General features: G+C 39.2%; 1 protein-coding gene across 11 annotated transcripts in view; it reads right to left on the bottom strand.

Moving 5' to 3' along the window:
* NEDD4L (NEDD4 like E3 ubiquitin protein ligase) overlaps positions 1 to 26,888 on the bottom strand; it is a 371,293-nt gene that overhangs the window by 167,015 nt on the left and 177,390 nt on the right. For 9 of the 11 annotated variants that reach the window (XM_073343628.1, XM_073343622.1, XM_073343624.1 and 6 more), the window contains one exon: positions 25,865 to 25,918. The exons of the other annotated variants lie outside the window; for them this stretch is intronic. Coding sequence is in view for 5 of the 9 variants with exons in the window: in XM_073343622.1 (XP_073199723.1) it covers positions 25,865 to 25,918 (54 nt within the window). In the remaining 4 variants the exon portion in view is untranslated. The remainder of the gene's footprint in view (positions 1 to 25,864; positions 25,919 to 26,888) is intronic. 11 annotated transcript variants of the gene reach the window in all.

Here is a 26,888-nt window from a genome sequence, read left to right as displayed (position 1 = left end):
CATAATAAAGTGCTCTGCAGTTCCTGTTCAACTTGGATTATATATTATCTAAAGCAAGAGTGAACTGAAAAGCAAGCATCTCACAGATTATAGCTCAAATTCTTTGATGAATTATGCTTCTGTTAGACTTCACTGTTCTTGAGACATGACCTACTGTACCATGTACAGTTCATATAGATTACAGAAATCTATAGCCTCACCATGGCTTCAAAGTTATAGCAGGAAACAGAAACAAAAAATACAATTAATTCACTGACTCCACCAATCATCTCCAAAGTTTTTCTCCTCACATTATTTTTTCCTACTGGAGATTATGAAATAATAAATAATCAGATAAGAATTTAAACAATTTAGTTACATTAATTCTTGCACATGCCAGCAGAATATGCTTTTGTATACAACCTTTCATACTCCTCAGCCTCGTTCAATAATGTCAACATATTTATAGTGTCAATGAATGGCAAAAAAGTACTTCCAATTTCATATTTATGATGTGACCCTGTGCATGTAATTTACAGTCATGGGTAGCAGTTAAGTGATAATATCTATTATCAGTAAAAGAAAATTTGTTCCATTGTGCTAGGTGATGTACAAAGTAAGAGACTGTAAACTCTTTAGGGCAGAGACTTCAAATATGAATACGTGCATGCAACAACAAATGGGAAGATAGGATGATGTCATAACGGTAATACAAATATACAGTTTTGCAACCTAGAGGAAACCCGACTTATTATGTTGATGTATTTATATGCAAAAGCTGTTTGCAATATAAAAGGAAGGCTGGAAACTCAAGAAATCTCCAGCACTTCTGACAAATTATTTGCAGCAACCCTAATAAAATTCTACAAAAAAACTGAGCATCATAGCAATACCTAATAAGGAGCTGTTTCCAATTCCAAATTCACTGAAACTCCAGCATTTCACAAAGCTAACATTTGCTACAAAAAGGAACAGTTTTTTAAACTGAACTAAACAAAAAACTACACACCAGTTCCATGGAGAATGAAGCTGGCATTGCAAATTGAGGACATTTAATTCCTTTTCCTCCTACTCTTCCCGCATCTGTTTTGGCTGGCATCTGACACAAGCATTCCAATTGATGTCACCTGGCGAGTCCACCAATGCTACCGCATGCTAGTCAAGAAAAAAAACATACCAGAAAAGAAGGCAGACAACTCAGCAGCTGGGGAAAAAAAGGTTCTAAGCATTGTGGCTGCTTTTCAGCAGCACTGCTTAAACCCTTGCTGATTAACATTTCTCCCCACTACAATTGCTCTCTTGTTTGATAGATTCCTTTGTTCTGTTTCACATTTCTAGACTGAATGGTGACAGAGCAGCACATGACTGGCTGGAGGACAACAGTTGGAATAGTGACATCAAGTGCTGGCCACAATAGACATGAAAAATACTCTCTAGCACAGTGCTTCTCAAACTTCATTGCACCGCGACCCCTTTCTGACAGCAAAAATTACTACACAATCCCAGGAGGGGAGACCGAAGCCTGAGCCCGCCCGAGTCCTGCCTCCCTCCTTCCCTCCCCGCCCTGGGTGAGGGCGTGTAACCTGAGGCCCCCTGCTCAGGGCTGAAGCCAGTCTTTCTGAAATGTCTGCTCCCTTTTGGATGAAGCTGGCAAAAGGAGTCAACTATTTTTTTTTAAAAAAAGTGTATGCTGAATGCCCCACGTATAATTTGACAGTGGGTAAACAAGTCCTGCGAAGTGCAATACACAGAGCTTGATTTCTCATTAAGAGAGCCCAGGTTACTCCTGCACAAGTTTTTTATTACAGAAGATGACTTGTAGCATACTCTATAGTTACAAGAAACTGCATTGTAGCTGCCTTCCTCCCCATTTTCATATGCTCTTAGCTTTACGAAATATTAACCATTTAGGCTGAAATTCTCCATTTTCCCCTCACACGCTTCTTTTTTAAAAATATTTTTTAAACTTGTATATAGAAAACTTGATGTTTTTAACATGACATAGAAATTACGGACTAGTGAGACTGCTCAGTTTGAAAAATAGAGGTGGTTTATTAAAAAAAGGTATGGTAATTTAAAAGTGTCTGAGTACAGAAAAAAGAAATTTTCTAAATCTCCAGGTGCACAGTTAAGCACAGATGCAGTGTACTTGCTTGGGCAGTTAATTAAGCGCACACAGGTGGATTTCATAGTATTTACTCCATCGTGAATTCCTTAAAAACCCTCCCCCAACTTCTGTTAGTCTCTCTCTCTTTTTTTTTTTTAATACTAGTAAATTAAATAACCAAAATTAGCTTAATGAAATATGAAGGTTGTCAGCTCAAACACCCACAAGGCAGGTCGTCCCATGTTAAGGTTGCTCTGGGGGCATCAATATTGTCATATTGCACAGACGTAGTATTTTTTTATTTCTCTCTTCCTCATTAAATATAAAGCTTAATACCTTACTCTGAGAAGTCTTGTCTTCTGTAGAAAATTAGGTTGTGTTAGGACATGACCTTGAGGAGCAGTGTTAACAGGATGTTAAACAAGTCTAAGCAGGCAGTATAGAAAAAAAAAAAACAATCTTATTTAATATGATGTCAGCTCATCATGATTAAACCTAGGGTTCCAGTTGGGTTTATCCATGACCAGGTGACACAATGGTAACTACAACAGCCCCAGTCTACGAAGAATGCCAAGTCATGTTTATCTTGGTTAGTTAACACCTGACACGTTCTAAACCCATATAATGTAAGACGTACAATGTGACAGAGATAATGTTGCCAAAGAAACACTAACTTTTGGAATGTTCTTATGCTTGGTCTTGTAAACTTAAATAACTTACATGCCACCATTTTTTTTTTTTTTTTTGCATTTAATACACACCAAAAAACTACTATACGAGTTGATACTCTGCAGCCTCCAATTTTAGGGAATGAATGTTTCTGCCCAAAATAGCCAACTTACTTCAGTTCTCAGGCTCAATACCTAGGGCTTGACACTCACACTCGAAAGTCTATATAAGCCCCAAAATGTGAGTTAGTTATAATATTTTTAAAATATACTTTATATTCCACCCCTAGCTTTCTCAGTTTTAATTTGCTTTTTATTAATGCTAAACTGCTGATGATGTACGTCCTACACTTACAACAGGCCAAAAGGTGAATAACTAGAAATAGTAGGAGCAGGAAAATAAATTATCCAATGGAGATACTGGCAGCAGCCACATAGGTCTCCTGAAAATAACATGATTCACTTTCCAAAATTAATTTTGCAACTTTAACTTAATGACTGATGTTAAAAAGAAACATTTGTCTAAGCTTTGAGCAACTGATGTCACATCACTTCATTGTAGGAATGGGAAAAAGGCCTAAGCTATTTTGACTTACTTTTTTAGTGTTAACCAATGTAGTAGACAAATATTAGTATTGATACCTGTAAATTAGGTATTTGTGGTTCTGGTGCATTGGTCTAAAACTCCTGGAATCTACCTAGCAGTTCCTTACAAAGGTAACTGGGGTTAATCAGTAGAAGCTGTCAAGCAATTTAACTCTTCTGAGTCACTGTACAGCCAAAGCCTGCATCTTCTGAAAGCATGTTAGTCTAAGTAGTGCCAAAGAAGAACACAGAGAAGACCAGACAACGGCTTCCATTATAATTTGTATTACTGTAGCACCTAGGAGCCCTAGTAATGGAACCAGACCTCCATTGTCAGAAACATTTAGAGGCATCCAAGAGTTGAAGCATCCAACTACTAGCCATTCTGCAAAATCTTGGCCGCTGAATGTAATAGTTAACATGACTAAATTCCCTTAGAAAAAACACTGGTGTTTTTAAATGGTATTTTCCTACTATTGTAGGAGACACTTTTCGTACAGTGGCTCGTATTAGGAAGGGATCTTTCCTGAAATATATAATCAACTGATGCAGGAAAGATTTCTGCTCACCTAAGGGGAGTTTCAACACCTTTGTGATATGCTTTATTGTAAAACCATGTGAACATAAAACAAGTCTTGCCCCTAAGAGATCAAAATACACAACAGGATTTTCCTCAGGTGAAGTCCCAGTAAAGGCTTCAAAATCTCAGCTTGCTTCACCCAACTTCCAGAGGAATCTCAGTTCTCATCTCTGATCCAGTCCTTCCTCCTAGTAATCCTTTCTTTGCAATTCTCACGACCAGACTCAAAACATTTCTCAAGTAATTCCACATGCCTGCCCCAGCAATGCTACCTTAAAATTCCCTGCACCCAGGGAAAACAACAATAGTCCTCCCTAAACCCTGAAGATGATGGTTAACCCCATTCCTGGCAACCTCTGGATGGGTTCTAGAAACTTCTTAATTTCTGACCCATTTTAAATTACGTATTTAGGAAATGAAAATGGAAAAGATGCATGAAGCAACAACTGGTCTGTTACAGAACCCTGTGGACAGATCTTCTAATGTCTGGCTTGCAAAATTTCAGAAAGAAAAATCCTGCTGTAACAGTTTAAATTAGGCCCATTATAAAAAATGATGACAATGGAGTCATTTATCTGCATTAGAGGTTAAAACACAAGCTAACAAAAAATTTATTAGCAGCTAATCAGATTAGAGATTCAGACTATTAGTTTCTAAATCGATACAAACTAGGCTAGAAATATCCATGAATCTAACTGACTTCTCATACTAACCATTTGCAAGACTAACTTAACTCTCTACATTTCACTGGGCAGAATTTATTAGGCACCACAACCATTCCACATATTGATGTGGGCATAAGAGGTAGAAATTTACTATATTTGTCACTTTAAACAGAATACATAGCTCCAAAAAGAAAAAGGTTTTAGATGAAACATTGCATTTCTGAATTAAACTGTTCTGTCTTCATCCATGACAATCTGCAGACTTGTCTAGTCTCTCATTTGGATTAGTTTCAATGCACCTAACAACAATGCAACAAGTAACTCAATTCTGAAGAAGTTTAACGTGGCACTTAATATCATTTATTTATATATATAATAAATAAAAATATAAAGAATATTTTCTCTCATTAGATGGTCAGAGCTTGAAAGCCCTCTGAATCTCAAATGGAATACTAGCTGTCTGCATCAAGAAAGCTGTCAAAGGCTTTAACGCTGCCTTAAGGCCAGCAGTGTATGTAGCCACACTGAAAAACATAAAAAGATATGAAGAAACTATTAAAGCTAATTTGGGCTTTGCAGTTAACACATACCTCGCTACTTCACAGTAATGACTGGGTTCCCTCATTATGAATTATTGAATTTTTCAAATCAGTATGTGAATAAACAGCACAGAATGGTTAATGCGTCAGCAAAAGTACTGTGTTCATTTTCCGGCAAGTATCGTGCACTTTTGTTTATAATAGTTCAGTGTACTGCAAGTGTTCTCTAATAGAGTTTCTAAAAATAATGAAGTGTTAGCAACTACTACACTCTACAGTTTTAAATCTTTGTAGAGAGATATGGAAAGAGGACTTTTCATGTGTGTAAATTAAGAAGTGAGGTTCTAACTCTGCCTTTGAAGAGAAAAACACCCAAAATCACCTTTGAATTTAGATTAAAAAACACTTTTTCAAAACCTGAAATTAACAAATGTTTTCAGGGTTGTTTTTCTTTAACAAGTTTCAAACAAGTACTCCCTTGCATGTTTGCAACCTAAAAGTGTTACAGCATTGGGGACCTAGAAGTGAAACAGACAATTGTTATAGTGAACAAAGAAGAAACTGATATAATTAAATTTTCATGGTCCAAGCTGAGAAAAATGCAGAAAGTAAAACAGCAACAACGAAAAAAGTGGAAAGTTAACAGCTGCAGCTCTAATAAACTAAACATTTCTAATCTAAACCATTTTAATTTATTTTTGTTTAAAGTGTAATTTTAACTTCACAGAATCAATTCTAAAAGATATAATTATGTTATGCGCTCTGTTGATAGGCACAGCTTTTATTATGGTTAGGGCCTAAAATAAAAGTAGTTTCAAACAGTGGACCTATGCAAGAGGTATTAATTTAAAATAAGACACAGCTATAATCAGCAGGGGTGGATATTTTCAAACAAAAATTTAACAGCATATAAAAGTTAGGGTTTAAAGCACAAATTAGTATCTCAATGAGGATTAATATTGTGCTTTGATGACTACTGTGGGATTTTTTAAGTATTTTGCTTTTTTAATAAAACAGTCATATCATTTTCCAGGCCTACACGCTTTTGTGCACCTAACAACACTTGTAAGCCAACAGGACTGCAGAGTAAGTTGTGGCCAGTTGTGTGTTGTTGTATGGTAATACATTTTGAGTGCGTATTATTGATCTACTCTTATCATTACCCACATGCTTTATATTGCAGAATTTTACGCTGTGCCCAGAAATAGGGTGTCACAGTTACTAGCCATGCTCAGTACCGGTTTCTGAAGCAGTATAGGAGTTTTAATTGTAGGGAATCCAACTGGCAGGTCACACCCAGTCACACTCCAAGAGATGAGCCAATCCGAGCACAGAGGAGTGGAGTGGAAGTTATAAATAATGGAGTTAAGACAGTCTTGTGGACTCAGTGGATGATATAGGCAGGACCAGGAGGTCTGCTGTGGGGGCTAGGTCCCAATACCTGTCCCACTTTGGACATAGGCTACAGACTGTTGTTTCACTAATCAAGGACCAGTCAGCTATGAACCCAAGGGCTGGAATGCTACTAGATGTGGAGATCCCCAGATGGTTTGTTTCTGAGAGGATTTTGAAGTGTTTGAAAGGACTGATGTGCTGTCACTCTTCTCAAGCAGATGCACACTACGTATTTCAGAGTAGCAGCCATGTTAGTCTGTATCCGCAAAAAGAAAAGGAGGACTTGTGGCACTGTAGAGACTAACAAATTTATTTGAGCATAAGCTTTCATGAGCTACAGCTCACTTCATCAGATGCATTCAGTGGAAAATACAATAGGGAGATTTTATATACACAGAGAACATGAAACAATGGGTGTTACCATAAACACTGTAAGAGAGTGATCAGGTAAGGTGAGCTATTACCAGCAGGAGAGCAGGGGAGGAAAAAACCTTTTGTAGTGATAATCAAGGTGGGCCATTTCCAGCAGTTGACAAGAATGTGTGAGGAACAGTGGGGGGTGGGAGGGTGAGGATAAACACGAGGAAATAGTTTTACTTTGTGTAATGACACATCCACTCCCAGTCTTTATTCAAGCCTAATTTAATGGTGTCCAGTTTGCAAATTAATTCCAATTCAGCAGTCTCTCGTTGGAATCTGTTTTCGAAGTTTGTTTGTTGAAGAATTACAACTTTCATGTCTGTAATCAAGTGACTAGAGAGATTGAAGTGTTCTCCGACTGGTTTTTGAATGTTATAATTCTTGATGTCTGATTTGTGTCCATTTATTCTTTATGTAGAGACTGTCCGGTTTGGCCAGTGTACATGGCAGAGGGGCATTGCTGGCACATGATGGCATATATCACACTGGTAGATGTGCAGGTGAACAAGCCTCTGATAGTGTGGCTGATGTGATTAGGTCCTAAGATAGTGTCCCCTGAATACATATGTGGACACAGTTGGCAATGGGCTTTGTTGAAAGCATAGGTTCCTGGGTTAGTGTTTTTGTTGTGTGGTGTGTGGTTGCTGGTATTTGCTTCAGGTTGGGGGCTGTCCGTAAGCAAGGACTGGCCTGTCTCCCAAGATCTGTGAGAGTGATGGGTCGTCCTTCAGGATAGGTTGTAGATCCTTGATGATGCCCTGGAGAGGTTTTAGTTGGGGGCTGAAGGTGATGGCTAGTGGCGTTCTGTTATTTTCTTAGAAATATAACAGAATATAAAGAATATAAATATAAAGACACCATTACATTAGGCTTGAATAAAGACTGGGAGTGGATGTGTCATTACACAAGTACTCCTTTTCTTTTTACACTACGTATTATGGCCACACTATAAAAACTGAGCAATCATCTACGAAAGATAAGAGGGGAGCATATGTGTGTGTGCACGTGCATGAATCGGCCCACCTGACTCAGTTTATACTGAGAAAAGTTAGAGTATATACTGAGCATTTTTGATTTTCTGCTTTTATACAAAAGTATCAATTTGCATGATGGACCTAATTAAAAACAATTCCTCTGCACCTCTTACTTAACAGAAAAACACTGTACCAATGCTCTCTGACTTACGCAATCGTTCAGTTACGCCTTGCGTAAGTCAAAAATGTATAACCCGACTGTTACGCAAAAAAAACGAAAACAAAAAAACTCCTCCTATTTCTAGGTTACGGAACTTCTTTCATAAGTGCAGATTTGTGTAAGTCAGGTCTTGCGCAACCCGGGGAGCATCTGTATATATATTTCTCAAAATTTGAGGAGTGGGAAGTCCTTCACGGATCTGATTGGAAGACAAGATGGGGGACTCATATGTATGGATGGCAGGATCCTCAGCTCTGGAATTAGTTTCTCCCAATAGTTCCAAGAGACCTCAAGTTTCTGGCCATCAGGGCACACTGCCGTGGCACTCTGTACCTCAAAGCAGCCCCCCGGAGCCCTCATATTCACCCGTTATATAATTATGATATATTTCATACACAGCATACCATGTAAGATATCATATGAAAGGTCATGATCTGCTGAAACCCATTTTCTGTTCCAGTATGTATATCGTTATTGTGTATGAAGTTATGAGATTTTGCTGTAAGGTTGTTACTGAAATATGTTGTACATTTGAGAGTCTCTACTGCTAGGTGGTGATCCAATCCCAGGAGGGTGTTATGTGACCATTAATCATCAGAGGACTTGTAATCAAGGTATTTACAATTCAATGACAGTTGTGTAAGCACCACACAATGGTAACTGCTCAACTCTGACTCAGTTGCACAAGATCACACAAGGGGGATTGCTCAATTCTGTGACTTAGCAAAGACCATCAGGACACGTCTGGGCTAGTATTTGCCAGCCACATAGATTGAGTGTATAAAATAAGGAATGGTAGCATCATGCTTTGGCCTTTCTCCCTCTCCCTAGGCTGGAAGCAATAAAAATGCTAGGAAGACAAAGACTTGAATTGAGGAGACAGGTCCCAGGCTTAAAGGGGAAGCCCATATATTAAGCACTGTAACATCTACTGGGATGAGAAAACTGCTTGATCCAAATACTGCCTAGTTTAATAAAGTTTAAGATTTAGACTGTGCATTTACCTTTTATCTTCTTTGGTAACTATCTCTGACCTTTTGTGCCTCCCACTTATAATCACTTAAAATCTATCTTTCCATAGTTAATAAATCTGTTTTATATTTTACCTAAAACAGAGTGTTTTGGTTGAAGTGTTTGGGAAATCTCAGCTCAGGTTACAAAGACTTGTGTTTGTCCTCTCCACCTAAGTTCCCTGTAAGCTGTACAGCTGCACAGCAGACTATTTAGCACCGTGCAGGCGCTCAGGGAACCTGCCCAGGGACCTGCTACGGCCAGGGGAGGGGTATCCCTCCCTCAGCTCCTACTGAGCCAGGCCCCCCAACTCCCCCAGCCCCAACTCTGCTGCGGCATAGCCCAGCCCAGGCCAGCCCCAAGTGCAGCGGGGCACCCGGACCTGCTGGGGTGGCGCGGCCGGAGTTGCCCGGCCCCAGGCATGGCCAGGGCAGCATGGCCTGGACACAGGCATGGATAGGGTGGCGCGGCCGGAGCAGACCATACCCAGCTGTGCCCAGCCTGGACCTGTTGGGGCTGGGGGAGAGATGCCTATCCTGCAGCCCCAGTCCAAGAGCTGCTGCAGTGGGGAGAAGCACCTGTCCCCCGAGCCCAGGTGCTGCTGTGTGCAGTCCTCTTTCCCTGCCGTAGCCTGAGTACCCTCCTGCATCCGAAACCCCTCATGCCCAGTCCCACCCCAAAGTCCACACCCCTAGCTGGAGCTCTCACCCCCAGCACCCAGCCCTCTGCCTCTCATCCTCGGCCCTGCCCCAGAGCCTGCACCCCCAGCCGGAGACCTCACACCCCTGCACCCAGCCCTGAGCCCTCTCCAAACCCCTTGGCCCCACCCATTCTGCACATGGATGGGAAAAATTAGAGGGAACACTGCTCTCCACTTCGAGGGAGGGGTGGATTGGGTAATAAACTTACACTGGCCGAGCTTCTGACCAAGGCAAGATGGTAAAGTTTTTGGGGTGCAAGGCTCGGGGCTTGGTAGATTTGCTAGTGCCATTCTTTGTGGGATTCATGAGTGGCTCAGGGAGCATTCATGGAATTTAGCTGGGTGTGGGGCTCCATATGTGGTTGTGCTGAATGATAACAGAGCCTGGAGGGGTTTGCTGCTTGGCGCTAGCTAAGCATTGTGAGAGACAGCCCAGGCCGGAGAGTTAAGGGAGCACAGCGGTATGCCATTTCAGGTTGTACCCCGAAGATCCTGTCAGAGTTGCCCAGCCTATCTGTTCACTCAGGATTTTGCCAAAAAGTGGAGATGACACACACAGGGTTGAGTTTTAGCAGTTTGCGGAGCCAATGTCACTAACATACTCTTTTTTCATTACTTATGTGTAGCATCTAGAGGCTACAATAAGTATCTTAACTGAAAAAAAAATCAGCATATTTCAAATGAACTTATTTAACACCATGCTCTACAGAGAGATAATCAGGAAAGAATTAAAATAAAACAGGAGATAAACTGCTGGCTTTAGAGCAGTCTCTGTGAAACAAATAGCCAAAAAAAACCCAAACACCATTTATTAAATTTTATATTATTTGGTGCCTTTTATCAAATGTGTACCCTCGTTTGATATCACAAACTAAGTAACACTGTATAGATGTATGGATGTCTAGGATGTTCTGTTGATGTATCTATGCTGAAGTCACTCTGACTGGCACCTTCACTGTTAAAATTCTGTGTCATTATTTCCATTATAAACCAAGTGTCTTATAAACTCAGTTTTATTTTTTTTACAAAAAAGATCACTCTGGGCTGAAACTCAACATACAAATTTTCCATGCAGAGCAAATGTTTTATTATTGTTATAAAAAGTGATATTATTTCCAGAACTCCTATTCAAGCTTTTATTCTGGTTGCTTTATAGATTAATGAGGAAAGTCTGGACTTTCAGGAAAAACAACGTCCAAAAGGGACATCTATCAGAGTGTGGAACAGACTCCACGGAAACTTTGTGGAGGGCTGGGGATAAAGAGCAGACACAGCATTTTCAGTGCTTGAGTCTTTAAAAAAAACAAAACAAAAAAACTACCTAGTTGTTGATAAATGTATTATAGGAATGATGCTTCCTGATTTTGCAAGATAGAAACCACCTGCAAGGTACTATATACCTTCAGCTCTCATTGAAATCAATGAAGTTGCCTCCCTCATCCTTCTTCCCTGAAAAGAGGCACACAACCCAATTTGGGCCCCCTCTCCTAGTTCATGTACCAGATAGCCCTCTGCCCCCAGAGGGTTTTGTTGGAGGTCAGGTTTGGCTTTAAAGTGACTTACTCCAGTATGGAGGGGAGCATCTCCATAGTCTCAAGACTATGCTGCTGGGAGGAAGAAAAGCACGATACATTCTGTTGACATTTTGACAATTCACTGCTTTGTGCTATTTAAGGCCTTGGACTGTTTTACAAAGACTGGAAAATTTAATACAAGTTTTTAAAAAGGAAGCAGCAAAAATATTCAGCTCTGCTCATCCATAATCGCTTTCATCTCCCATTTCAGGGACATCGGGCATGTGAATGCATCTGGATTTGGCTTTTTGCAATGAAAACTCTCTCTATATCCTTGTACAATGGGTAAGAGCAACAAACATACATATATACATACATACAAAAAGAAAACTATCATCTTTGCCGTCTGTGCAATTTGAATGGAGTGAGGGTTGGTCCTAACCTATTTCATCTTCCACTCAAGAACAAGATGGATGAATAAATAATTAAAATTCTCTGAAGTACATAAGAAACACCATTTGTCTTTAAATCATTTTGTCTATTTGTTCTTCAAATTCCTTGATAGTGTCTATAGACTCTTTCCAGAAGTTGAAAGGGAAGCAGTTAATCCTCTTCCCAGACCAGAAAGACCACTGCTCCCTATACTCAGACACCTGAAACATAGGAGAGCTGGGCCAGCTGAAGACAATGAAGCATGCTAGGAAAAGGAAGTGCCATGGGGAGCCTGGGGCAGGCTGGTGACTGATTATAGGATTCAACAAGAAGAGTGAAATTAAGGGGAAGTTGGGTTTCCCATCTCGGTGAGTAAACTGGTAAGGTGAGCTTGCTTGAAATAAGTCACATCTTTACAATATTAAATTGGGCTGAGGAAAGCCATTTTCATTTATATTTGGCCTTTAAAGATGCAGAAAACTTATCTTGCAATGCTCTGCAATAGATCACACCAGGTTAGCATCTAAACCCTATCTCAGCATATAGACTCTCTTGGACTTGCCATGGCCTAGAAGAGAATTATTTAAATGCAAAGCTTATGTTGTGTCTTATTAGTCTCAGCAGGGCTTCATTTATTTGAAAGAGGAAAAAACAAATGAGTGAATCAAAAATATGTTTGCCTGTTAATACTTCCTGCAGCTTTGTTCCACCAGAGTAGATAGATTAGTTCCGCCTTCAAATCAGGCAGATAACTACCAATAGCATTTTCATTCCCTTCGCTCCCCTTTCCTCTCAACACATCTCAACAATTAAACATGAACAACAAGCCATAACACAAATATGCACAGACATTTGTTGCCTACATACTGACTGTTAGATGTTAGCACTGGTGGGTCTGGACTACAGGAAGGAATTACTAGGTAACGAATCCTCTTTTCTGCAGTCTAATGGGATCTAACGTGCATCCCCAGCAATTTTTAGTAGAAGGTTTGGGAAGAAAATGGCTGTTACATTAACAGGACATGAAGGACAGAGATTCATAAATCCCAAGGCCATTGTGATAATCTAGTCTGACATTCTGTAGAACACGAGTCACAGAGATCCACCAAAATAATTCCTGGAGCATACTTTTTAGGAAAAAAAAAAATCCAATCTTCATTTAAAAAGTTGAAGACTCCACCACGACGTTGGTAAATTGTTCCAAAGGTGAAGTACCCTCACTGTTAAAAATTTATTCCTTATTTCCAGTCTGAATTTGTCTAGCTTCAACTTCCAGCCAATGGATCATGTTATACCTTTCTCTGCTAGACATTATTACATACTTGTACTTATAAACTGTGACCACGTCACCCCATAACCCTCCCTCTTTGTTAAGCTAAATAAATTAAGCTCCATGAGTCTATCAGTATATGACATATTTTCTAATACTTTAATCATGCTTGGTTTCAGAGTAACAGCCGTGTTAGTCTGTATTCGCAAAAAGAAAAGGAGTACTTGTGGCACCTTAGAGACTAACCAATTTATTTGAGCATGAGCTTTCGTGAGCTACAGCTCACTGTAGCTCACGAAAGCTCATGCTCAAATAAATTGGTTAGTCTCTAAGGTGCCACAAGTACTCCTTTTCTTTAATCATGCTTGTGGCTATTCCCTGAACGCTCTCCAAATTGATCAACATTCTTCTGAAACTGTGGACACCAAAACTGGACACAGTATTCCAGCGGTGGTCACACAACTGCCAAATACAGAGGTAAAATAACCTCTCTACTCCTACTCAAGATTCTCGTTTGCATCCAAGGATAACATTAGCCCTTTTGACCCCAAAATCACACTGGGAGCTCATGTTCAGCTGATTATCCTCCACAACTCTTTTTCAGAGTCACTGCTTCCCAGGACAGAGTCCCACATCCTGTAAGTATGACCTACTTTCTTAGTTTCTAGATTAATACATTTAGCTGTATTAAAACTTAAATTGTTTGTATGTGCCTAGCTTACCAAGTGAACCAGTTTGCCCAGCATCAGTGATCAGTTATCTTCATTATTCAACACTCCCCCAATTTCTGTGTTTACTTTATCAGTGACGATTTTACGCTTTCTGCCAGGTCATTGATAAAGATGTTAAACAGCCCAGGGGCAAGAACCAAACCCTGTGGAACTCCACTGGAAACTCAAGCACTCAATGATGATTCCCCATTTACAATTACATTCAGACCTACCAGTTAGCCAGCTTTTAAATCTATTTAAGGTGTGCCATGTTAATTTTATATCATTATAATTTAATCAAAATGTTGTGCAATACCAAGTCAAATGCCTTACAGAAGTCTATTACATGACAGGAGATATAAGATTGAAAGATAAGGATTTTGCCATCAGAGACTCCTGAGCCTTTTTGCCCTAGTTTGAAACAACTGTAGAATTTGCCTCATTTGCTGTTGTTGCCTGCATAGAAGGCCTGATATATTATTTCTTGGAATGCTGCCTCCTTCATGAGCACTCTTTGGGTGAATCGGTTTCCAAATAATCCAGTGACGTTGTATGTACTTTTTTTTTTTTTTGGGGGGGGGGGGGAGAATAAAAAGAGCTCAAGTATACAGATGTCACTACCCATTTCAAAATGATCAGCTATTAGTTGCGACCTATCTGATTTCCACAGAGAAGAGGGACCAATCCACCTGTCTACACAGGTGACATCTAAGGCACAGAAGTACAATAATACATCTTTTCTATTTAACTATGCTGCATTTTTTTAATCCCCAGCTGTGCCTTTTTTGAAATGTTCTTCTTCGGGGGGGGGGGGGCACATTTCATCCCTCCATATCATAGACATTCTTCTTTACAGTAACATTGGCCAGGTGAAAACACTCTGGCTCTCAACAGATCATGTGTGTTAGCACAGTGGAGGAACCTTGAAGCATGGTGCTCCAACAACACACAACCAACCAAACAGGCAACAAAACAATCCCACCTTCACAGTGAGTGAAATTGATTATTTCCCTTTACAATTAAGACTACATATCAATTAGCAAACAGTACATCCCAGTCACAACACACTTTTGACAAACGAGACTGAGCTAATGCCATTTTCTTGGTGGCTTGGCTATTGAAATGTAGGGGTGCTCCGTGCAAGAGATCTGCAGTTTATTCCTGGATATAAGCACTCAGATCTCATTCCCAAGACCACTGCAGGGCTGGTAGGTGGCTAAAAGGCTTTACTTTGTTGAATACTGTGTGCAAATACATATTCGCAATCATATATACAGCATACAGTGATATTGTCTTTACATGAACAATTAGCAACATTAGATGCTACTACGCTTTTATGGTCTACGTTAGTAAAACACTCAGCCACCAGTATAATCAAGTTTCACTGTCACCCGTGGCTCCCAGCACACTGACTAGCAGTGGAATTGGCAGCGTGTCCCTGAAGTGGTAGTCAGGATAATAGAAAATACAAATAAATGACTTCTGGTATGATCAGGGGGCAATGAACTCTTCTGGTTCTCCAAGTGGCTTAAAGAAACGCCAGTTTAACTGTCCATCAGTAGTGGCTTTCCATGATTACGGTAACTTGCAGGCACCTCTTATTTAGAGAGCTCAAAAGCTTCAGAAACCCGCCAAATGAGCTTCTACACATAAAACCTAAGGCAGCCAATGCTGTAAGAACAAGTAGTAGCAAGTTTGTCTCCAAGAGGTGTAAAAAGCAAAAAAGTTGGGACTCTGGAAAGAGATGGTCAGACAAAGAATATTAAGAAAACATTTAGAATGTAATACCCCTGTTTTACAAACACACATTCACAAGTTTCAGAGTAACAGCCATGTTAGTCTGTATTTGCAAAAAGAAAAGGAGTACTTGTGGCACCTTAGAGACAAACACATACACAAGACAACTTTCAAATGCCATTCTATAAAGCCTTGGGATTCTGGTAACAAGACAACAAACGAAGAAATCCTCACTGACACTGTAGCCATACAATTCTCCGTTGTCAATTACTCATTTTATGTAAGTCTCAAGAGCACAAATCTTTACCCTCTCTATACATCCTGATTTCATAGAATCATAGAAATGCAGGGCTAGAAGGGACCTCAAGAGGCCATACTGTCCATCCTCCTCTCTGCAGCAGGATTAAGTAAACCTAGGCCATAGTGGACAGGCATTTGTCCAACCTGTTCTTAAATACCTCTAATAATAACAATTCCACAACCTGCCTAGGTATTGTTTTACTGTCCTCACAGTTAGAAAGTTTTTCCTAATATATATCCTGAATCTCCCATCCTGCAAACTAAGATTACTTCTTGTGCTACCCTCGGTGGACAAGAGGAACAATTGGTGACGATCCTGTTTATAACAACCTTTTATATATTTGAAGACTTACATCCCCCCCCCCCCTTCAGTCTTTTCTTCTCTAGACTAAACATACCCAGTTCTTTTAAGCTTTCCTCATAGGTTATTTTTCCCAAACCTCTTATTTTTATTGCTCTCTGAATTCTCTTCAATTTATTCCAGTCATTCTTGAGCTGTGGGAGTCAAAACTGGCGGGCACTGCTGCAGCTGAGGCTTCACCAGTGCCGAATAGAGTGGAACAAATACATCCTATTTACATCCTACTCTCCTGTTAATACACCTCAGAAAGATATTTGCCTTTTTTGCAACCGCATCACATTATTGACTTATCCAATTTGTCAACTTTAACCCCCTGATCCTTTTCAACAATACTACCACCTAGCCAGTTATTCCCCATTTTGTAGCTGTGCATTTGATTTTTCCTTCCGAAGTGAGGTACTTCGCATTTGTCTTCAGACCAATTCCCCAATTTTTCAATGTCATTTTGAATTTGAATCCTGTCCTCCAAAATGTTTGAGATCCCCTTCCAGCTTGGTGCCATCCACAAATTTTATAAGCACGCTCTCCGCTCCATTATCCATGGTGTTAATGAAAATATTGAATAGTCCCAGACCCCTGAATGACCTCATTAGTTATGTCCTCCCAGTTTGAGAGCAAACCACTGACATATGGTCTTTCAACCAGTTGTCCACTCACCCTACAGTAGTTTTATTTAGACCATATTTCCCTAATTTGCTTTTGAGAATGTCATGTGGGACTGTACCAAACACTTTACTAAAGTCCAGATATAACACGTCTGCTTCTGCCTTATCCCCACTCCACCCCCACTAGTCTGGTTACTCGGTCAAAGGAGGATTGTTTTCACACAATTTGTTCTCCACAAATCCATGTTGGCTATTACTTGTCACCTTATTATGCTCCAGGTTTGAACAACCTTATTAATAATTTATTTCAGTACTTTCTGGATAAATTTACAGTTACTTGGCCCCAGTCAAGAACATTTAAAATGCTGATGTTTGAATATTTTAAGTGGGTAGGAGGCCTTGAAGAGACTGCAGCTCAAAATACTCCAAGTATAAAACAGATACAAATAAATTAAATAGGAGCGAGAATCTGTTGCAAGTGGGAGTTTGCAAATTGAACATTAGTTGTCTATGTTCCCATCTTCTGAAAACAAACAATGGAGAAGGGAAGAGGTATTAGGGTAGGGACACTGCACAGTTAGCCCAGGTGATTGGCACCCAGGTCTGAGCACACAGGTTAGCCTACCCCAAGTGTGAGCATTGACCACAGCAAAGCCCTACCCGTGTCACTGTGTCCTCACTTTTTTGCATTTGTCTGTGTCTCTCTGGGGGAATATCCTGTGATTCTGTGTGCTGAGATGCTCTAGCATTCTTTCCCAGTCAATTCTATCAATTGTGGGAGAATCTGAATAGCAGCAAGGCAATGGAAGACTATTAGTATTTGAGTGATTAAGTATTTGTCTGCACCCTCACAGCAAAGGGGTTCCAGACAGAGATAAAGCACAGCTCAGGTTTTAATTCTGTGCAAGCAAGCGCAGGTTCAAAGTGCAAATAAACCCTTGTCTGAGGGTTGTGCATGTGGATGGTAATGGTGTTTGGGCAAAAACGTATGTGGAGGCATACAGTGTAGACATACCATAAGAGTATATTCTGATGCAGTTATCTGAAAAGAGCAGAAATTTTTAAAATAAACTAGATAAGCTGATCAGTTCATTTCTAGTATTTCTTATGTTTCCATTAATGGCTAATTAGTACATTGGAAATAGGTATTCTTTTAAAAATATAATTTTTAAATAGTAATTAGAAAATCCTAATATACAGAAATTACAGTCAAATATCAACCACGTTTTTATATATATAGTAAAAAGTATAGTCCAGCTCTCTCTTAAAATATCTGTTTATAATGTTTTATTTTTTTCATATATGCCACCAAGAACGCCATTAAGGAGGAAGTGAGATTGTATATTAGAACATATTATTTTCAGCTCAATCCTGTTTTCTCTGAAGTTAATGTGATTTTTGCCACTGATTTCAATGGGCACAGGATAGCATTGCGTAAGTATGTAGTAACATACCTTTGCTTGTATAGTACAGATATACGTGTATAAACATAAACAGATAAAGATTCTGGTTGTATCAGAAACTTGTAGAAATTTAGATTTTTAAAAGAAGGTAGTCTCAAGAAAACCCATTTAAAAAGCCAACTAAAGGGTAGTTCCAAGCTCATAATTTTCCCACAGCAAAATTTAGACAATTTTCAGTGGGACTTAGTGACTACCTTAATAGTTGGATCTGATTAGAAAGATATTCCTGAGGAAGGAAGAAAAAGAATGAAAGTTCAGTTGTGACAACTGCAGGACTGCATTCCAAAACCCTGGAGGGGTTAGGTCTTCCTTCTCAGTAAATACAATACAATACTGCAATATTTTATTTGTCAAGATATTTTGCATTTTTGGTCTTAACAATAACAAATGCCCACGGGAGTACTTGGATATTCTCCAACACCAGCTACCCCTTACATGGGATTTTTTATGTTCAGTTATCACAGTATTTCTAGCATACATGTACAAAAACCCAATAATATAAACACGAACATATCAATAGGCAGAATAACTTCATTTTTAATATGCAGACACACACAGCATGAAAACTTTCATACTCCATATAAACTATCAGAGTAACACAAAGAATCTACCGAGACTTCCAATAAATGGTTTTTAAGTTGATCATATATTCTTATTTTATCTAATATTTCATGATAACTCAACGAAATACATCCTGCCTGCCCAAAAACACTTCTGATTAAAACAGAAGATATTTGAAAGATCATAAACACTTGGTAGCAGTAGGACTGCAGACGCCCGCATGAATGTTTTCACTCAAGATAAATAAGGCTATAGCAGCTGCTGTCTACAGTCCAGGGCCCATGCCCTATATCAATCAAATACACACAAACTAGCTTAACTGGAAGAGTCTAGAAATTATTTTACCCTAAGAGTTTTAACAGGAAAAACTTTTCTTCCCAGTTTAATGAAACAATAAATTTCTGCACACAATTTTTCATCATCATGTGAGCTATCAAAACAAACTTGTAAGGGATGAATTAAAAATGACACTCCACTGAAAAACATTGTGTGTGTAGACTAAATAAAGAAAACCTTTCATTCTTAACTTTTTTTCATTGTCCAGCTTTCCTCCACCTAGTAAAATGTGCCTAGTAAACTGCCTCCACCCAAAACATTTCTGGGCTCACTAGAAATAACGTCAGAAAAGTAGGATATATCTTTAAGAAGTCTTAATTAAGGAAACCTATATGCAATAAAGATTTTAAATCCTGTTTAGACTGAGTGCCTCTGCAACTGCCAAGGTACACGACTGACTGACTCACTGTGCGTGAGGCTAAACCTGATTGCCATGAGTTCACTCAGTAGCATGCAGTATAACTGGTTTAGAAAAATCTATAAATTTACACCCCAAAACATAAATATATTGTTATAATGGAGGCCAAGTTCAGGAGAGATTTCAGGGATTCCTTTCTCCTGTCTAACAGAGATGGGTACTGTTGCAGGGACAATGAAGTGGGGATGAACAACCTTTTGGGAAGTTACACAAATCGGATTGTGTCCAAATCTTCTTCCACTCCCTGATTTATGGAAGCATTTATATGATATTTACAGTGCTGGAAATAAACCAGGGATAACGAGTGGAAAATGGCGGTTTAGACATAGGACTTGGGTGATGTGGAGTAATGGTTTAAGATGAAGAGCTGTGGGCAGCCCACTGGATGTGGGATGCGGGTATCTAAAGAATATCAAGTGTACTTGTAGAAGAGAAGAGAGGAGCCTGAACCAAAACCCTGGATGTAAATAATCCCGAACTTTGGAAAAGTTAAAACTGAAGTAAAACTTCACAGCTGGCCCCTTTTCTCCCAAAATCCAGGATTCAAACATCCTCAAGTCTTCAGGAATATCTGTGGCCTGATAAGAAGTTTACACTTCAAAGCCTTAACTCTAATGTAAACAAGATAAAAACTTCTCAAAATAAAAAAAAGTGTTTTAAATGAAAGAACAAATGTTTTAACATGTTGTTGAATGTGATAGTGAAATCCAAACAAAAGAAGTTTTCAGCAGGAATATTCTGAATGTAAAATATTCACAGGCTGACAGCAAACACATTTAGCAATTTATACAGAAAGGGTGTGATATGGTATATAGCAGAAAAGAAGAATTTTCCCCACAAAGGCTGTGAGGGCTAGTTATTCGTGTCCATGTGTTAAAAACGTACACTGACGTGCTAAAAAGAAAGTTATCTTGGAGTAACTTTCATACTGTTAGTTTTTGCTATGAAAGCTGCAGAGTCATCTTATGGTCTTGCTGTAGTTAGCAGCTGTCTTTCTGTACTACATTTCACTGAAAGAGCGCATGAGAGAATGAGAACACACACAAGCAATAAAGGCCAAAAGCTGATCTTGTGAGTCTGTTTTCACAGCTGGAGATAGGGTACTTACTATTCTATATACAGCATCATTGAGCTTAGAAACTCAAGTGGGCAGTGTTAAATTGCACTGCACAGCAATTCAAGCAAATGACTCCCCATGCCCCTGTAAGTTTTACCCACGCATGGGCCTATAAAGTATGTTTCAAAAAACATTATAGAACTTCATCTCTCTCTCATATATTACGTGAGAAATAAGCATTATAAGAAGATTGTATATCATCTTCCACACCAAAGCTATATTATAAGATATTGTAATAAATTATGCCTAAGTTGCATTTACAGTAGTTTGATCACATTTCATATGACACTGAAAGGACAATGTGAAAAGTTTTTATTTTAAAGAAGGTCAAGAGCAAAAGCATTCTTTGAAATAAAACAATTCTCACCACTTGGTACTGAGAAAACAAAATTGATTTCTTTACCGATTTCTGTCCCCACAAAGTCCTGAACTGCTAGTATATTTCAATTTCATTTTTACATATATTTTTAAAATAATATGGAAAGCATTGAAGCATGTTTCACAAATGTAATTCTTTGTACAGCAAGGACTTAGCAAACTAATAAAGAAATAAAAGCAAATAGTGACACTTGGGTGTTCCAATTTTTTAAAACTCTTCAGCTGACGTAACACTGAGTTAAACATGTGAGACACTAGGACTCCAACAAAACATTGCACTGGATGTAATCATAACTGGAAGCAAAACTATTTTAGGTTAGAGTTAGGGATGCTTTACAGATTGTTCCAGAGAACTGTAGATCTTACCAGTATTAATGAGTGAAATTCTTTACTTACCTAAAATTCAGTAGCTTTTCTTTTTTACCATTTAAGTTTTGATAGAACACAAGGAGAAGCATTTTCAGCATGTTACTTACCGCGGCACTGGTCACTGTAGGCCCAGAGGTATCAGGGCTGTCTTCATCAGGAACTTGGTTTTGTTCTTCAGTACCACGGGTTACAAGAATTCTGAAGTGTTGCTGCCTTGTGTTTTGATCTGGTCTGATTTTAAACAAGCATCCCTGCCCTTGAGGAATCCTCTCTACCGAATTGCTTCTAGATATTTCTGACCCATTTCTGCTATTTGTATGCAGTTCTGAATTCCCTCTGTCTTCTACAGGGCTAATTTGTTCTGGTTGCGGCTGGACAGGGTAGGAAGTACTCCTCTCCAGCCGTATGCGAGGATACCTGACCAATCTATTCCCTTTTGTTCCAGTAAAACCAAAATTATAGTCGCTTCCTGTACCTGTATCACTTGCCTGCGATTGCTGCAACTGGAAAACAAATAACTTTTTCCCTGAATTTGCTGACATATCTGGCAGATGCTGCAAAGACCAGCGTCTGGGTTCAGAGGCAAGGGCGTTATTCTGAACCTCGGAACCAAATGGCAATAGCATAACCTGATGCATATCTGCGCTTGAAGCACGATGCTGAATTCTTACACCACTTATGTTTAACCCTGAAGCCGCTTCACTTGCTTCATCTTCTTGGGCAGTAGTTGCAGCAGCATCATTCTGGTTATTGGAAGGAATTGTACAAAATATTCTGTGATTACAGGAAACAGCTCCATTAAGCGGTTGCCCAATCTCTTCAGGCATCCTGGGTGGAGAATTCTCTGGGGTTACTTGTGGACTGCTTGGAGAAAAAGAATGGTTGTCAACTGAGCATGTGTAATGCTCCCTGAAGTCTGAGAATTTACATGGAAGAGTCTCCTCAGGAGACTCTGGGGCTCCACACTCATCAGCACAGCCGTTCACAGCTTTGCGCTGAAGAGAGATCTGCATAGATGAGCTCCTTGTTGGACGCACATCAATATTGTTCAGCAGCTGAGGAATAAACATAGATGTGCTTCTTTTTAAGCAGCCCACTTCTTGCAAATCTCCGCCACCATAATCCGCTCCATGTCGGGAGAAAGGATGAGGACTGTTTCTTCTTGGCAAAGTGTGGAAAGCCATGAAAAAGTCATCTTCTCTCTCTCGGTCTAGGATCTCAGATTCAGGGGCTGTGTTGCTTCGTCCAGAGCCAAAATGAAACCGCAGCCGATGGGCCATGGTTTAACAAAGAGAAGAAAGGGAGAGAGGGAGAACAGCAACAATTCAGGCACTGCCAGAAGTTAAAAACAAAGACAAACTCCAAGAAAAAGTGTCCCATCTGCCAAACTGTTAGCACTGCAGCACTGATAGCGACAGATAGCAGAAATAGCCCAAGTGGCAAGCAGCATTCCAGGCATGATTGGATAAGAGCAATCAGTGCTCCTACACACTGTGACATAGGGTAGGATGGTTAGAGTCACATGACCTGGTTCCCCCTCTCCACTGCAAGCTAGTTGTGTGTTGGTGGTTGTTTTTTTTTTTTTAATACCAGCAAGAGCCTGAAACAGCACCTTCACAGCTGCTCCTTTTCCATCAGAAAAGAGCTGCCCCCGCGGGAGAGCTCTCACAGCTGACTAAGGCAGCAAGCACACTCGGCACTGATATAAATCTAAGCCACATCACATTCACAGACCACTTTTGTACAAAAACGTTAACTGCAACAAAAGCTCTTTAAGTGTTAAAAGTGGACTTCACAATGCAGATTGAGAAGAACAAAACTGGATCAAGTAGACAAATTCAGGCTTCATCTGTCAACCCCCTAATACTACAGCATTAGGCTACCATGGTAGAACATAAATTAATATTAGTCCATGGTTAATACTCTAGGATTTTTTTCCTGGTTCTTTAAAAGGTTAAGTAACAAACTAATCACTCTGGAAAAAATCCACAACCTTCACATTACCATTGTAAACACAGCATAACCTACTCATCCTACATACAGATCCTTTTCTTCCCTTAGAAATCGCAACAAAGAAACCTTACACATGACAAAGACTTCTCAGACAAGGATAGCAGCAGAAATGAACAAGATGGCAGGAGACAGTTTCTTTTTCTGTTTTACCAGGCAGCAAAGACGAGCGAAAACTGAAGAAGGGTGTGCATGTAGTTTTGTAATGATTTGACTTGAGCGCCGCACAGAAACGCTGCCCAACGCTGGCAGCCTTCCAATGAGAAAGTTAGCAATATTACCACAAGTCCGATTGCCAGCATGGAGTATAGCTATGCTTGCTAAGAGCCAAAAGATCTCAAAAGAAGAACATATGGGTTACAATCAAAAATTAAAATAAACATCCAGATTCAGCCCTGCCACATAGCAGAATCTCAGTGTTTAAAAAGGGGCTGTCATAGCTGAGGTGCACTAAAGTTTTAGAGCATTTTCGCATGAATCAGAAACAACATCTGTTTAAACAAAAAGTTTCTCTACAAAAGAGATAAACTAAATAACCTCAGTTCAACAAGTGGCAACGTGGTCCTATGAAAGCTCCAAAGAATTAGTTTTTTCAACAGCTCTACACTTATAGGTGTTGGGTCAATACTAGATCTAGACATTTAAACCACTGTTTTACAACAGCTTGTTTTCAAATACAGAAAACAACCAAGTACAAGAGAAATGGAAGTTGGTTTAAATGATAAAACTGCCAAGGGCCAGTACAATCCTCTATTGTTTTAACCGGACTATGAGCCAACAATGAGAAAAACATCGGTATCTGCTACGCAGTAACAGCACTGTAGATTGCCTTGTGCAAGCACAGGTGTTAGTATTATTTTAACACACTTTTCAGATAACAGCATGTTTCTGTGCTATTTAAGTAAGCAAGTCTCTCTTTTCTACTAAAGACTAAATTTGCAACCACGGATTGGGGGGAACCTACTGCAATCACAAACAACTCTCCGGTGGTTTAGAAACAAGATGAACAAACAAAAGAATTATTCTTGGGGCACATCTTACAACTGTAAGCTTTACAAGTAGGTATATATTCCAGCATAAATTGTAACAGAAAACAGACAAACATAGTAAGCTGTTTTGGATCCTAAAAATATACTCATGCTACAGAAATTAATTGTAGAGGACTCAATTCAATACTCCCTCATTCTAGGCACATAACCTGGAATCCTAATATATATTTAACCATAAGTGCTCTTTTTTAATACATACATTGGTTCAGAATAAAAGGGTGCAAAGTTACCACACACTAGTATGAGATATAAGGGAAACTGCTACCTCTCAGATGTCCCTGTGTGGTAATGGTTGAAAAATGTCTTTTCAACGACCACCACTATACTGTCACATACTGGTCTGACTGTGTGCATCACTACCCTCTGCTGGTTCGCATAGAACTTGTTCAAGTTTTCTGATATTATTCCACTCTGCCGGCTGGCCTGCAGAAAAGATAAAAAGCCTACAACTAGCAAGAGTTTATCAAGATTCTCCACTAGTTCAAATGGTAGAGACCTGCGCTTGTCAAACAGATTATTCCAATTTCAACACCCATTAAATGCCTCTCAGTACACTGATCACCACAGAGCCTTCATATATCCGTGACACGGATTTGTTACTGTACTTCCTCACAACATTAAATGAGTGGCCCTCTGGATTTCTCCTCCCTGAAAAAGGTTACCTATACAGAGTTTATATCATTTTCCTTGTATTACATTAATATTTGCTTTGATGAAGCTGAAAGAAAAAAAAAAAACTTACCTTTTAAAGAGAGATTTTTTTTAATTAACAAAAAGATATTCAAACTACCCAAAATATATCTGGCATATTTTCCCCCAATGTAGTAAGTTTGATAGAGACATACTGTACTTATCTAATCTGAAGGAACAGAATATTTTGTGCTATAGCACCACATCCTCGGTTATAAAGTGTTGTTAAATATACTGTTAGTGGCTCACACAGTATGCTATTCCACTAAGACTGCTTTTTAAAGTTTCCTCAAAATACATCTATAAATTGTGATTATATTGATGTCTTACAACAACTATATGCAAAATCGGACCTTAGAGATTTTTGCCTACATACCTATTTAATCTTATCAAAAATATCAAAGAAGATTTTAAAAAGTAAGTAATTGCAGTATGCCTTCCCTAAATGTCTCCACCGAATAAGACAACTTTGGTTCAAGATGAGTGTTATGAATGCTCAGCCAGTAAAACAGTCAAATTCCTGCTTTATATACCGTACTTTACTTTCCATAATGTACATATTTACACCACTGAAACAAAATAAACTTTAATTTAAGGTATGCCAAATTTCCAGGAACTAAGATTCAGGAGCTATGTTACTTCCATGTTTAGTTGTGTGATTAGTAAAACACACACAAAGGGGAATACAGTAGTACACTCACCAATCTGTTTTCGTCAAACACTTCGAACAGGAGTCTATGATTAGTTGGGTTTACCTGTACAAAAAAATATACAGCATTACTTCATGTTCATTATCTATATGACATAAACCATTCACGGGTACAATAATTTGCTAAATGACCAATCCAAGGCAATAGAAATAGGGCTGACTGGCCTTGTATATATCTCTAACTATACCTAGTGTGTAAATACACATATAAGTCCTAAATGTACAACTAGAAATGTTCTGATTTTCAATATTATGTTTTTACTTACAGTTATTAATAGAGCACCTAGTATACTACATCCCTGTTCCTTGAGAAAGCTTCAAAGAGGCTGAGACATTTTATGGATGTCCCATGGGGCTATAGGGGCTTTCTTGGTACTGTAACTTCTTAGCTCAGGTGTGATGCAGGAAATACAATTTTTAAAGGATATTCCCCTTTGTTATGGATTCTGAACATGCCATTCAGAATTATGCAGTTCCTCTATTTTTCAGCCTCTGCCCAGATCCAGTCAGTCACTGTTCCTAGCCCATTTAACCACATATGCCACTTTAGAAACACTGTTGAGGAGGTGAGAAGGCATACCCTCTGCAAACTTTTTTAAAACTAGCAGAGAAATGAGTACACCTCCATGATGTAATTTCCACGGACACACGTTGAACTACATAGATGCCCTCAAAACAAGGAATGATCAAGGAGGCAACAAGGCCACCAATGAAGGACAAGTTTCTATGGTAGTTAATCCAGGTCAGTACATTTTTCAGGAAAGCTTTTGTAAGACGGGTGGCTAAGACTACTTCTCTATTTGAGGCAACATAAGAAGATATTCCATAATAGGCAGACACTTATGTGGGTTTGTAGACAGGGGGAAATCCCTCAAATTGAACTAGCGCAAGGAGCTGTGATTCATCAAATAGGGGAGTGCACACAAGTATTAGTATGTGCATTTCTGGGTAGGATTTTCATGAGTTTTTTATAGTGCTGCAGGGTTTCATTTACACGCTCTAAGTAACACAAGTTT

The sequence above is a fragment of the Lepidochelys kempii genome, chromosome 5 (genome assembly GCF_965140265.1).
Source record: "Lepidochelys kempii isolate rLepKem1 chromosome 5, rLepKem1.hap2, whole genome shotgun sequence".
In the NCBI taxonomy this organism is placed as follows: domain Eukaryota; kingdom Metazoa; phylum Chordata; order Testudines; family Cheloniidae; genus Lepidochelys; species Lepidochelys kempii.
Note: the sequence above shows the minus strand (reverse complement) of the source record. Positions and strands in the feature narration are given on the sequence as shown.